Here is a 15,214-nt window from a genome sequence, read left to right on the forward strand (position 1 = left end):
GTCTTTTGAATTTAAAGCAATCGTTATTTAACATTAGGTAATTTGAAAAAAAAGTATAGGCTACTTCTTTGCACGTCAAAAATGGTTTTAGGATTTTGTAGGCGTGGCAATTATTTTTGGTTTCTTATTAACGATACTCGAGTCGGTGGACTCAAACTAGTAAGTTTATTTAACTAAAAGCCAATGGACGTATACGCAATAGCAGGTTTAAAATCGATTAGGCCGAACACTCTGTAAGTCATAAAGGTGGAATATGTCCCACTGATTTAGTGTATAGGTGGATGAGTTATATGCCGAGGTGAAAAAGTAATATTTTTTTTACCGAAAGGCATAAAATATCAGAGAGGACGTCACAAACTTACGTCTAAACCAGAAGTATAAAGAAATAACCAAGGTGACATGATCATTTAACAAATAATAATTCTTATCGGTAAGTCGCACCTGCAAAAATTATTTTACCCGAACGCGGTTGCGGCTTAGGCTACTTTCACCTCAATGAATTGACTGCTGTATATCCATTGTTTTTTAGTTACGCAGATGGGTGGAATCAATGATATTATATAATCTATTTGGTGGAACATAGGGTAGCCGGGTTGAGAAAAACTTGGTAAGCTATTCAACATTTCTACTGACTCCGCAGTCCCGATTTTTACTAAAACGCCAAATATCAATCAGCGTTGAGTTGCATGTAGAAAACACAGGAAAGTAGCCTACAGGGTCATGGGTTTTGCAAATAAATTTTATAACAGTGCCATCTAACTACAACACTACGTTTGTGTTCATACTGCGCAATATAAGCCAAGGCTTCGGAGTCAGAGTCGGACTTGAGGATTCGGACCTGGGACTCGAGTAAGACCACGTAAAACTACCCGAGTCCGACATGCGCATGCGCAGTATCAAATTTTAAAACTGATATGGCCAAATTGTCAAGGTGCAATAGCATATGGTGGAATATTTTCCAACCATGTTTTGTGTGTGAAACAATTATACAACACCCCTATGATTGGATTGCTGGATTTCCACGTTATTTTAGTAACGTAAATTGACTCGGGTTATTTTTAACCGACTCCGCAGCCCCCGATATAAACTGATTTCTATTTATTCACCAAGGAATGGGGCGGTAACAAAAAAAAGCGCCATAAATATTTTTTCCCTAAAATGTATGTCAGGGTTATCTTATTTTAAGATATGCTACATTCAATTAGTTTATAATAGTAAGAGCACCTGAAATGATCTCTGAAGTAAAAACAGGACAAATCGAAGATACGGAACTTTTTTTAACAGGACAAAACGCGCAACTTTTTAAACACAGTGGCAAAGAGTGGAACAACAAAACGAACTGGTACACGACTTATCAAGTGTCTGTTCTCGCTTTGTTTTTGCAAACGCGAGCTGTTGGATGCAGCATACAGTGAAGGGATAGAAACATCGTCGGGTCACTCTTCTTGTCAAATCCATTCAAAGACGTGTCGACCGTAACCAAATTGGACGACGTTTCACCAACGCGGTAGCTCAAAGAAACCTTTTTAGTTTAAAATAATGTATATTGATTAAATGTGACACGAAGGATGGCGTTACTTTGACTTTTACAGGAAAACAATTTCCTGGCTGAGAAGTTGCATTGGTTTACTTTTTTTGTTTGAGATAAAGTCGGAACTTTGAGATAAAGTCGGAACTTAAAAATAAGTGACCAAAATATTTAATTTGAAAAAAAAAATCTGTAATTGGTAATATTTGTTAGGTTAAGAAACGCTTAAGGCCCTTGCGTATGTACTTGATCTTTGAGAGTTGATTGTCTTATGTCTTGCAACGATTCAAGATGGGAATGGAGAAGGTTTGACTGGGTAAGCTCTACCCCAAGCCTGTTGTTGGCGACGAAGCCCAGAGTACAATCGTCTGGAACTTTTAATTCGTCTGAAGTTTCCACCAGTTTATTATTGCTAGAAAATAAACACACCAAGTCAGTAACACAACTAATTAGGAGATGCACAGGTAACATCTTAAGTATAACGTTTTTTACTACATCCAACTTAAAGCACACCTTATAAAAAGACTTGAATATAGATAGGCTACCATTTTTTTCACTTTTTAGATTATGGTTTGTGTAATATCATTGGCTCTATACTGAAATAAAAATACATATATAACGTACCCACACCACGGCTCCATTTTCTTTCCCAGAGCGAGTGAAATACAAACTCCAGCGCCACCGGTTGCAAACCAAAATGCTACCTTTGAACCATGATAGGTGCTCTACAAACAACCAAAGGTTGTAGTTAGATGTGCCATTTCTTATCTTAATGTTAAACTAGGCCAGTATCTTTCAAACATATAGATATGTTACGACAGTAGTTTAGGCATCACGGAAAAACAATTTATTTTTTGCGTTTCGGTTTACTTCAATTTGCATTTTAATGGCCAACACTACATTCTACACCAGGGGTGTGCAATTGTTTTTAACCGCGGGCCACACGAGAGACTTAAAATATTGTGGCGGGCCAGGTCTAGGATCTCAATAGAAGCAATGTGAAGTCTTACTCTGAAGGTATAAAATAAATAAGCCAACGGACCAGGGCAATTTAAGTCGGATTTAAAGAAGGCAACAAGATATCGTCGACAAAATTGCGACTATATGTATTTGTTTTAAAATGCAACATTAATTTAGATTTAGAGGGAGACGTGACGCATTGAGCACAGATAAAAAATGTACATTGCTTGATATAGTGGCGTTTATCAAGTTGTGTTGACCTAAAAGTTAAGATTAAAATCCTCTTTGTTTTGCTTTTTGAGGCTTTAACTTACCGATGTGTTACCTGCGGTATAACGGCCATATTGCAAAGACGATGTAAATCGGGAGAAACACATCACGTGGCATTAACTAAATTAGGTTGACAAAATGTGAATCGGTATATTAGAAAACAGTCGGTATTTCGTTAATATTTTGGAGAGATTAAACAATTTCCATTTTAGTCTATAAAACAGGCCAAAAATCTAATTTGGCGGGATCATTACTAGATCCGTCCCTGGAAAGAGTGTTTACGATACAACTAAACATGTAGAAACTCGTCCTTGTTTTTGCTTAGCATATGTATTTTAAGGAAAATAAGCAGCGAGCCGGATCCAGCCCGCGGGTCGTATGTTGCCCAGGTCTGGTCTGCACTACAGACCTGCACAATCTGTTTTATGTGCCTAAGGCGTCACATATCCCTTTAAATTAAAAGTTTTGCACTGATAAACTAAATAAAATAACCGTTTTGGCACTTCGCGTGATAAGAATGGGCTTCAGCTGAATACTTACGCATTAGTTTGCCAGGAAACATTATAAGCACGTCATAATGGTTATAACAACTTTGTTATCAAGCCTGCGAAGTTTTTGTTTTGTTTGTTGTAGCCCTTGTGGCATTTTGAGTTGTACATGTCCGATCTACACTAAATGCTGCACTATGCTAATATTACACGAGATAGAGCTACGATTTCAAAAATAGGAATCCGCAAAAGACACTGGAATGAGAACAGTTCTACAAAAAACAGTAAGTTAAAAAACGCCCTTTCGTTAAATTAAGATGTTTTATTTTTATTTACTCTACTCACATGAAAAGGATGATTAAGACTGGCTCTTCCGATGTACATATCGTCCCTCCAGTCATAGCTTAGCAACATATCCAGCAAGCGATCAGTGTTCACGTAGTTGTCATCATCGAAGTGACACCACCACCTATTCACGTGTAACAAATTCACTTTTTATTGTTTAAAGAGCATTTATTTACTCTCGGTACAATATTACGATTTGGGTTTTTAACAGTTTGTACCACACGAGCTTAAAACGATACTTTAATTTTTTTTCTGTATCTAGTTACAAGTGTTTTCTTTGTTTGTTTTTCTAGAAGTATACAATTGAATTTTTCACCTAACTATCCCGAAAGCCAAGTAGCTGTAGGCCGTTGTATTTAAAACGGCTATTTAAAACGACGTTTCATATAGCAATTAATTAAGTTGCTTATGCCTATGTGCCTGATACAATATTTCGAAGTACGTTTATTAATAGTCTTACCACTAAGTGGTGGTGTTGAGTGGTCGACATAAATCTGTGCCCAGGAAAAAAAACTACGCATTTGGGTGTGGGTCTTTCAAATAAATCATGTAAAACTAAAGTAAGACCAGGTAATTCTTAACGAGCCTGGCTATGCTGGTTTCAAATTTTACCAATTTCACTTTGTTTGAAGTTTCTAAACCCACAACAAATGACGTATCATGTCTGTTTCAAGTGAAGCATCAATGCATAACGAAACAGCATCAGCTTACAGAATACCGTTTCATCCTGGCCTGCCGCGTTGCTTCCATTTGGTGCAAAATAATGTTCTCTGGCCAAATTTACCAATAGTGTATGTTTTGAGTTTTTCCTCTTATATTGGCCTTTTGCTGGGTTAAAGGTCATACTTTTTTTTTGATATTTATGTTCTCGTAACTTTATAGTGGGGGTTCGATGGCAAAAAATCTATGTAGTGTTAGTATGTAGTGTAAGCAACAAATAAGTTTGGTCTATTAACCACGAAAAGGAAAATTCGCTCTGTGTTTCTTAACATAAATCACCAAACTTTGTATTGAATACCGTTGTCTAATTTATGTATAGTTAATGTTTTTAATTTTTTACGACCATTGTTGTATTAATTTTTTCACCAAACGCTATTACACTGTTTTATTTACGCTAGCTGATATACAAGTCTATTATATAATGCTTATTTACGCCACTATTTTTTTTTTCTTTAAAGCGTTTTAGCCGATACTTGATACCAAGCGGTAGTGTCGGTATCATCCGGTAGTATCGATACCCAATTGATCAAATTTTGATTTACGATCCAATGCAGCGATTCTACCTTGAAATGTTAAATTACGAAAACAAATTGAAGAATACCAACTGGAGGAAAATAACCTTCTCAACGATCAAAAAATACTAGCCACACTCCAAAAAATCCAAAAGCTATTTTTAACTAATTTCGAGGCACTGATTCAAAAAAATAATCATATTTTTATATCAGGTCTGTTTTTTACTACGTTGTACACTGCTTTTAGTGAAAAACGAAAATAATGATCACTTCTGCGACTAATTTATTTAAAAAATTAAACTACAACATACTTTTATTTTATTAACTTTTTTCATATCAATGTTTGTGGTGTTATGCAGTTCTGACGACCGTGGTTATTTTGCATTTTTACCAACGCAATTCACACTATTTAACTTTTTCTAGTTGTTATGCAAATCTATCTGTTTTATGCTTGTTTAAGTTACTTTACATCTTCAAAACGTGTGATCTGATTTTACCCAATGTAATACGAATATTTTGGTTTACCAACTCACAATGTATATTTTCAACAGTGATTTATAGTAAATTTCACTGCATATAACGTAGTGATATAAGTTAGTTTAATTTCTTTTATCATACAGTAGTATGATACTACGTATGTTATAGTGTAACTAAAGCATACTTTCGTCTTGATTGCAGAAATCTCTCGTACTCCTTTCCCATTTTGCAACTGAGGTCATGTCTGTACAAATGTAGAAATATAAATGTTGTACAAAGAGGTCAGCGAATAGCCAATCAACTGTTTTTAGTGTAGAAAATCATTAAAATAACTTGTTTTCTTAACCAAGACAACTTCCCGCAATTACCACGACAAAGAGAAATGTGCTGTGTAGCATTATTATTAAAAAATTCACTTTACCTGGTGTGGCTACCATTGCACTGACTGTTGATAAGATGGCCACCTAAAATGTTGGAACAATATAATTGGTTGCCGTGGATAGCACTATTTTTATAGGATATACAATAAACTAGGGTTGGCAAGCCTGTCAATTGACCGGTCAAATACTCATATTAGATTCAAATGTTGTAAATTTGAGTTTTTAATAATCTTGGTTGTAACTTTTTTAAACGATTCAAATATGAAATGATAGGGTTTACCTGATGCAAACACATGTTCTGTGGTAATAACAAGAGTGTTTGTAATAGCAAAGTAGATTTATTTATTTAGAATAAATGCACCTATATGATGAATCGCGTTTGTCATCAAATAAAATACTAATTGGGGTATCCCACTATCTGCCTACTTAGAAATTTCGAAGAACCAAATGCCTTATCTCCCATGGACCCTGGTAATGATTTAGAACAGTGTGGTCCAAGTGCAGGCCCTTGGCCCCCGAGTTACGCTTTTTTGGCCCGCGAACTGATAGTCAGCTTTGCTTCCATCTAACAATTACTTCAAATTTTGTTATTGTAATTGACAAAAAAAACTTTGTGAATGATCCTTTGTGATTTGTAGCACCACTAAGAAAAAGTGTATAATATCACATGTAATGAAACATTTATCGTATTGCGTTAACTTCAATTGTGTTGCTGACCGTAGCTGAACAAAGATGTAAATTTCATAAAGTTAGTATATATGCCTTAAGCATAGGCTATGTATAAAGCAATAAGCCTAAAAATCGCTATTAAAAACATTGGCCCGCTAGATAAAACAAAATAGTTTTTGGCGCGCAAGATAAAAAAAATAGTTTTTGGCCCGCGATGAAAAGATTTCGGACCACGCTGATTTAGAAAATTCAGAGTGACAAAAGTCGTGATGAGGAGTAAATATATTTTTTACTTGTTGTTAAATCTCGGTAATAAACTTGTTGGCTTAACTTGGTGGTTGTAGTAATGGTGAAAATCACTACAATACTGCTATAGTATTGCTTGCAAGATGTGCATGGTTTTGCAAAAAATCTTATTGATAATCAAAAAATAATTTATTCTGTTTTACAAACCATTGCACTGGAGCCGAAACGTTCGTATATTTATTTAAAGTTAAAATCAAGGTTTATTTTTAACTTCAATCGCATTATGATAGTGTGTTTAGTATTTGACCAATATCTGACCAATTTGACGAGTATTTGACCGGACAATTGACCGGATTTTATTTGACCAAATGCCCAACCCTACAAAAAACATCATATTTATTTTTCTTAACTTTACACGTTCTTATAGTACATAATAATCGTTGTACGAAATTAGCTTTGAAATAAAACTTTGCTATTGTATACTTTCTTAAACAGAGCAAAGCGTAGAAATTCTCACGAGATCTACGCCTAAGTGGCACTTGACATAAGGCAAAGTATCACAGGACAAACACGACACGTAACAAGAAGCGCATTAGATGAAGGTACCTGACTTCTCATTGTACTCCGGGTCGTCCTCGTCCGTAAAGAAGTACGTCTGCGTCAAATAAGACATTTATTGACATGAGGCCATTTGCAATAACTTGTATATTTTTACGTGTGCGGTACAACACTAACCAGCGATCTAACTAAAGCGACAAATGGCGGTTTAGATAATGCATGCAATCTCGGTGTAAAAACTTTGAAGAGGAGGATAAATTATAATACTATTCGTCAGATATGCATGAGATTCTTACAAAGTTTTTAATTTAAACAAAACAATGTTAGTTTTAGATGCCCCTGTTGTACATAGCTTTCCATCTTCTTGTTTTGCGTTGGCAATAATTTGTTGCTGTTTGTCCACTAGTCACAACTTTATCTACAATTTCAATTAATTAGGTAGCAAGTTTGAGGATGCCACCGGCATTATTCTAAAAGCAGTCGGTGCACAGTTACGGATGCGCCAGCACGAGACGGCAAACAAAATCGGGACTAAAAGCAATTTGATAGTCTGATTCACCTGCCAGACTTACTCGAGTGATATTTTGTTTCACTTGGACTGGGCAACAAACGACCTCTGGTAATCGGCAAATTTGGGCAATCTTGCACTTAAATTAAAAGCGATATTGAGTGACCTAGTTGATTGTCTGGAGCAGGTTGAATTCGATACGCTCGCTTTTCAGTTTCGTCCAGAACAAAACTTTTAATCTGGAGTCTACGGTTGGATTTAATGCTGAACGCGTGTATGGAAAGAACACAACAATTGCTTTATTAGCCATACAGAAACATTTTTTGCTTTTCTTTGTTATACCTCGCTCACTGAAAATTGTTTCCCCGTTTTACAAAAAAGTTTAGCAATTACGTTTTACTGTGCAGCTACTTTTTTTCACGTCTTTTAAAAATAATCTAAAACGTGAAGCAAACTGAAATCGGTATTTTTTTCGCACTTCTTGTATAGTGACGATCATCGAAAAAAGGGTAAGGATTCGGAAAAACATGTTTCACACCGAAACAAGATACAGATCACTCTGTTTATGGAGACATGTCAAATGTGCTTTAACGGATCCCTTTGCAGCGGGCAGCGCGCGCGTCAAAGCATCGCAAACGATACGTGTGGTGCAATAACTGCAAGCGGGAGAGCACGGGGTGGCTATTATTGGTGCGGTGGGGAAATTGTCGCCTTCAATCTCCGGTCTGATTGCAAGGCGAGCCGCAGTTCCTCGAACTCGGAAACAGTCAGTGACAGCGCAGCCATTCCGCGCCAGCTTTCCCACCATTGTGTCGCGACTCAAGGCCCTTTCGGGTCGTCAGGCGAATAAACATGCGACGGCGTTTAGGCGGTTGACGTGCAATCATCGATTATCCGTTTTACATTGCTCTCTAAAAAGCTCACTCCCGCGATTTTAAAATGTCACGAAAACAGGGCGGAGTGGAGGGCAAAAAACGGTGCTGTTACCGGCAATTAGGCGGAAAATATCAGCAAATCATTTTGGTGATAAAGCTCGCACGTCAAATGCACATGTTAGCTAACCTTTTGTTAGTCAAGTGGTCCGTGGTAGCTTGAGGATACTTCTACATAATGGCCACCGTATAGTCAGGGGAGGTGTGTTTATTACAAAGCTGCATATCGAGGCTCTCATAAATTTTGCTCGAGACATTTATCGAATAGATAAATTAAAATTTGGTCAAAATTTGAATATAACAACTATACTGGGTTTTGTTAACTTCTCGTTTTTTCCCTAAAGACCGCCCTAAACTGTAGCGGCGCATATTCAACATTCTTAACCTTCAGCAAATCATGGCTTGTTGCGTAGACGTGTTTGTATAAGCTTTTTGTAGACATTGTCTTACGAAAAGCCAATACGTCCCCACTCGTACAATCGATTTGCACTTCAAGTGACGACAGCGTGAAGCAGACAGTGGGGTAAGCTCGGGCTGTGAAAACACCAAGATTACACGCCTGCAAATCTAAAGGGAATTGCGTCTTGGTCCGAAAACCTAGCGATTGTAAGACACTATAGTCTAAAGGTTTTGTTCCTCGTTACCCAAAGCGCTTTATACATTCTAAAACAAATCCACTGAGAAAACTAACTATTAAATTGATAATGAATTGCGAAGCTAAAAAGATCGTGTAGAACGGCATCATTTTGATTAAGACGTTTCGATACGAGCTTTATCTTCAGTTAATGTGACTGAGAAGCAATTCAAGCATCACTTATAAAAGGTGGCACGGAATTGTTATCTGTCTAACTGAAAATGATACAAGAATATGATGCAAGCTCGTATCGTCCTAATCAAGATGATGTCGATCTACCCGACTATTTAGCATTTCAATTCATTAACAAGCTACATTATAGAGTGCATAGTGTACCTGACTAGTGAACGTTTGCGTTAAGTTTGCAAAACACAAAGCAATGTAGTTTGTTAGGGGGCGCATAGGCTCTTATGAGTATTTTACATTACGCGATATATGATACCTGGTCCGGCGCCTTCGTAAACCATGTGTCCAGAATTACTTGCAGCCGAGTCCGATGAAACTTGCCAGTCGTCTTCACGCTGATAAAAATGTCGTCCAGCGTCACAGCTCTAGCAAAGTCGTCTTTTAAGTCTTTCGTTTTTAAATCCTCGCCACCCATGAGGTGTTTCGCTTTTGACTGGTTACTTTCTTCTTCTTCCACGGCAATAAATTGCGAAATCGCGTCATCGCCATCTTTTGCGAAACTTGCGGGCAACGAGGCGATCTTTCGACTGTGGACAACACTATTAAGGTATTGTTCTTCATCTGAAGATTTCTTGTGAAGTTTACGCAGTGAATTGTCTCTTTTTTGGCGACCGTTCATCAGTAGGCAAAAGCAACAAAAGCTTAACAACAAAAACAGCCCGAAAAACTTTATACGGCACCGACGTCGCATTGTTTTGGGATGCGCGATATACCTGATGTAACAAAAAGGCAAATCAATCTGCGAATTACGACCACAACGTCAATTCATCTTTCACGTCCGTTTATCGCCGCGCCAGAATTAAACGTCAGATTATATGTTTGTTTATATAGGAGAGCATCTGGCATACGGGCGTCTGCGACCTTAACAATTCAAACCCAGTAAGCGCATTCACTCTTTTTGTCATGGCGTAATCTTAGGTAAAATATTTTGACATCAGCAGCACTAAAAATCAGCGTAGTCTTGAACTCAACAAAAGACATCTGGAAGCTTATGTATAACTTTAAAATAAGGCGTTTCACATTTTACCGAACACTGACTTTTGCCACTCGTTTAACAGACGTTTAGCGCCTTCTCAACTGCAGTGCTGTCAGACCGTTCGGCTACTGCTCAGAGCGAAAAAGGTCGAGCTAGGGGGGAAATTTTAGTCGAGCGTGGCGGTAAAAACCCTTCTCGGAACGTCGGCTGGCAATAATATGATCCTTACGTACTTCTGGCTCATGTATTGTTGTCTTTTGTTGTTGCCGAGCTGGATTGATTAACTTGCAGACACGCGGACTGTGGTGGGCTACCACGTCGCAACTGCTTTCGGTCGCCGGTTGCTTCTTTCGACACCTTAACCCCAAGTCCGTACGCTCGACTGTAATTAAGCCCTGGTATACCGACTGAAAAATGCCTTTTACGAAAACCTCGTTTTTAGTAAGACAATCGGCCGACCCTTTTTTCTTTTACTAGCAACTTATGGTGATGCACGCCTGCGACACTCCCGTCACATTAACAAGAATTTTGAACTTTTTTTTTTCAACATATAATAAACTTTTAATTGGCCAGAAATTATATAGCCTAAAAAAAGGCATATTTAGGAAAATTACTTTTTGTTTTCATATTTTTATAAAATAAGTTTCTGTAAACAGATTACTAAAAACAGATTAATAAAGTATAAATATCACCATAAATACACTTAAACAAAAGCTAGGAACATCAAGAATACTCCGCGATGTGTTTTTGTCGATCAATACTTTTACCTATACACTAGTAATAAACCTATATTTTAAGAGATATTTAGCCTTGTTACCTGCGATGTCTAAATATTTGTACAAGCAAAATGGTGGGAATGCCAAATTTAAACAAATCTTTACGGTTCTAAGGAATTTTAGTTAACCCTCGTAAAACTCTCTTTTGCCATCTTGCCGTCGCTTATTTTAGCGACCAAGTATAATTTAAGGTGTTTTAAGGGAAACATTTTCTCAAAAGATAGCTGTGACAACAGCTGAATGGTTACTTTAAGATAATAAGATAAAGTAGCGTCATCTCTAAAAATGTTGTACACACTTTTTAATCGCATGCATACTGTTCACGCCTTGTATGTGTATTTTCAGACATGCCATAAAAATTAATTGAAGCACCATATCCTGTGCACTTTGTCATATACTGTGGAATTTAACAAATTTCGTATAAATATTTTAAATTCTCCGCAATGCACGGTTTGAATAAGTTATGGCTGTTCACAAGAGAGGGTATGGTAGTGGCGTTGTGTTTACCACAAAAAGCCACACTTAACAAATGGGCAAAAATGACTATAATAAAACGCCTTTTTTACTAACATGCACAGATTACACAGATTATGTAGGAAACACACAATCAGACCTCCATGACAGGAATATCTCAAGCAGAATGATCTTTAATACCAAAGTATTAACAATAACGACACAATCAAGCCAAATACACAGTAATATCCACGACACAAATAACGCCTGAAACTGCCATACCTGTCAAATTTTGTTGGCAATTAGCACTAAACCTAATATTTAACCTATTAAACAAAGGTATTGTACATATTTAACCTATTAAACAGAGGTATTGTACATATTTAACCTATTAAACGGAGTTCAACACACGTTTCATTGAACTGAAAGGAAACAAAGGAAACGAAAATATTCCATCCTAATTATAGAAACGCCAATTGTTGTTCACAATAGGCTAATCCGATGTTGACTTACAATCGAAAAAATATAAAACGCAATAAGAACGAAAGAGCCGCATAAATCCATTCATACTATGTGGTTCTTATTTTCTTTCCTTTTGCGTTGCCTGACAGTTATGACGTCATATTCGCGGAAATATTGATATAACGTTATATAACTGTCGGGTAACACAAAAGAAAAAATAAGATTAAATTAAATCTATTCCTCCACATCTTTCAAAAATTTAAGTTTTGCTTATAAAACTCTAATTCTGGTATATTTAAATTAGAACTGTCCTTGTGAAATTGGATCCTCAAAATAAATCGCCCAGAAGCACATTATTGTACTGCAATAAATTGAGCTTGGCGCTGTCCTACCATATTTTTTATTTTTATTCTACCACATTTTCTTTTTTTGGTGCAGTAACGAAAAAAGTCGTTAAAATTGTTTCGCTACTGTACCTTTCGTTACTATAAAAAATTGTAGTAGGATTCTAGACGAGCGCCTAAACCCTAAGACTTCTATACTTAAAAGTTGTAACAAAACCAACAAACACGTCGCTTCACTACGCAAAACAACTTTCAATTGTCTACAATCTACAATCCAATAATTCAAAGTGTCTAACAGGGTTGCCAGACTACGAAAAAGGCCAAAATAGAAGAAAAAAAAGGCCAAAAAAGGCCAAATATGTATTTGCCTGTTTGTACTAAAAATAATAAAAGATACCTATAAATAAGGGGGAAAATTATCTTAGGAGGCAAAGAAATGGTCCAACAGGAAAGAGTCATAGCGTCGAACAGAGCTAAACGCTTTTTATAAAAAAGTCAAATATGAAAGAAATCTATATTAAAATGTCGTCAAATAATGTACATTACTACACTAATTAAAAGACTTACTTACACCATAACAAAGCATCACAATAACGGTAATTTGAAAATCACTTAATTGCATCACCACAAATCACTTGTATTGCTCTACAACTGCATTTCTGAATGCATGCTCGGCAGGTGAGTTGTGTTAGATCAGTGCTTAAACTTTTTTAGTTTTGTTTCCCCTAGCATTGATCTCCAGATTTCATTCACCCTTCTCATAATATGATAAAACTATCTCGTCTATATTAACAGTATACACCCGAAATATCCGCCCTGCTCGCAAGTTATCATCCATTTCTAACGGTCGACCCTTATTCACCCCTTTGTTGGTTTACCCCTGCAAAAATGTTATTCACCCCGGGGTGAACCATTCACCTGATGAGAAACACTGTGTTAGATTACCGCCTGATCAAAAAGTGAACACGTTTCGTTTCTGTATACCTAGTTTTGAGCATTCACATTAAAATTCCAAATTATTGTCTATAATATTTATATTTATCAATATTTTATGACTTGTACTTCGTCACATTACGAGCATTAAACAAGTATAAACCATGGTAAATATGGTTTCATCTGGCAAGAGAGACGATATATGAGAAATTTTGATTAATTATGCATTTTAAAGACTAAATTAAAAAAAAAGCCAAATTTAAGGCCAAATCCGTAAAAAGGCCAAATGTATAATTTCTAAGGCCAATTGACTCTAAAAAAGCCAAATTCGAGGAATTTGGCTTTAAAAAGGCCAACTGGCAACCCTGGAGTCTAAGTTGATCATTTTTCTTATTGCCAACCAGCCTTGTGACGAAACAATCCTAATCAAACAATGAAATTTTACAGCCTGAAGGATATTTAACATTTGTTAGGTGGTTTGCGAACAGCAGAAAAAGTACAAGTAGCTGAAGAGGTTATTTTTTTAAATTATTTGTTGTTTATTGTTTATGCTTAGTCTGATCGACTTTTCGTCCTGGAAAAGCCGTGGCGTCACAAAAAATTGAAGTTAAATGTTTGGAGTTTGTTTCATGTAATGCTTTGTTCTGTTTGCGTCAAGAAATGATGTCCGTTGTAGAAAATTTGAGATTTTTCTTGATGAAATATGCTATTCCATTTCTCATTAAAAGGTAAGTGAAAGATCCCGTCAAATTTATAAAACAATTAATTGTTACCACAAACGAAGTTACCAGAGAATTTAAAATAAAATGTTTCGTCGATTTCGGCTTCGCAGCGGATCTGTTTGTTTGTATGTAATTTAAAGTCCTGTTAAACTTCGACATCGATTTAATGCACCTACATAAAATACCCACACTCGTGCAGCTTAAATGCGTTGAAACGAATTACCGACATTAGAAGAGGGGGATTGTTTTTGACTAGCCAAAGAAAGTCATTTTTTTGTCAAAAAATCATACGTTAGGTTGAAGTTTTGGAATCAAAATCGTTACAACAAAACACGTAAAAGGTACGTTGCCGCTTAATTGTTTTGTTTATTGCTAGTTCATCGTTTATCTGCTGATTGATTGGCCAGAGCAGTAACAAACTAGTAGTTTATCGTAGAATTGCGGAAAAGTAGTGGGTCACTACAAACAGTCAACTGCCTTTTCAGATAGACATCCTCAGTGCAAGTGATGAATTTATGAATTTCGAAAGTGGTCACCAGTTGATCGCTAAAAATCAGTTCTACCGTCAGACGATTTTTGGGAGGCGATTGCAAACTTTAGCAAGATTGCAAAGGGGACAGAAAAAAGTGCATGATACCTGTTAAAAGACATAAGTCTAAATGGAAAGATATATGCAGCAGCAACAGCAGAAGGCTCAAGAATCTTTCATTTCATCTTATCAAGCAAAACAGTAAGCCAATTCCTGAATGTTAAGCAAACCATTCCTGCCATTTACGTCTTATTTCGACAGGATAAGGACAGATTTTAGACGCAGGTACGACGTATGCCGTATGGTCATATATTGGTATTTTTCTGAACTTTTTTTATACAGACGTTGAGGTTGTTCGAATTTGCACTTACAGTTAAGCCAAATTAACAAATTAACTAAATAAAAGTCTTATTTCGCGCTTTCCGCGACCAACGATGCACTTCACTAGTTTCATATGTATCTCAGGGATATTTAATTGAAAAATGCTGAATTACTTTCGGAGGGGCCCCAACGAATGGGAAAATTCCTGAAGGGTGGGCGGATGAAAAAATGGTTAAGAACCACGTTTGAAGTAACAAAACTCTTGTGCCCCTCCTTACAGAAATC

At 36.5% G+C, this 15,214-nt stretch overlaps 1 protein-coding gene across 1 annotated transcript; it reads right to left on the reverse strand.

The window, feature by feature from the left end:
* Nucleotides 1–1,263: 1,263 nt before the first annotated feature.
* LOC146163813 (beta-1,3-N-acetylglucosaminyltransferase radical fringe-like) lies at nt 1,264–10,146 on the reverse strand. Its single transcript, XM_083381970.1, has 8 exons — nt 9,670–10,146; nt 7,202–7,250; nt 5,722–5,764; nt 5,485–5,544; nt 3,592–3,715; nt 2,153–2,253; nt 1,775–1,940; nt 1,264–1,522 (listed from the first exon to the last, which is right to left on the reverse strand). The coding sequence occupies exons 1-8, from the start codon at nt 10,102–10,104 to the stop codon at nt 1,355–1,357; spliced, it is 1,146 nt and encodes a 381-aa protein (XP_083238096.1). The 5' UTR covers nt 10,105–10,146; the 3' UTR covers nt 1,264–1,354.
* Nucleotides 10,147–15,214: the final 5,068 nt, after the last annotated feature.

This window comes from Ascidiella aspersa, chromosome 2, assembly GCF_963924565.1.
Source record: "Ascidiella aspersa chromosome 2, kaAscAspe10.2, whole genome shotgun sequence".
In the NCBI taxonomy this organism is placed as follows: Eukaryota; Metazoa; Chordata; class Ascidiacea; order Phlebobranchia; family Ascidiidae; genus Ascidiella; species Ascidiella aspersa.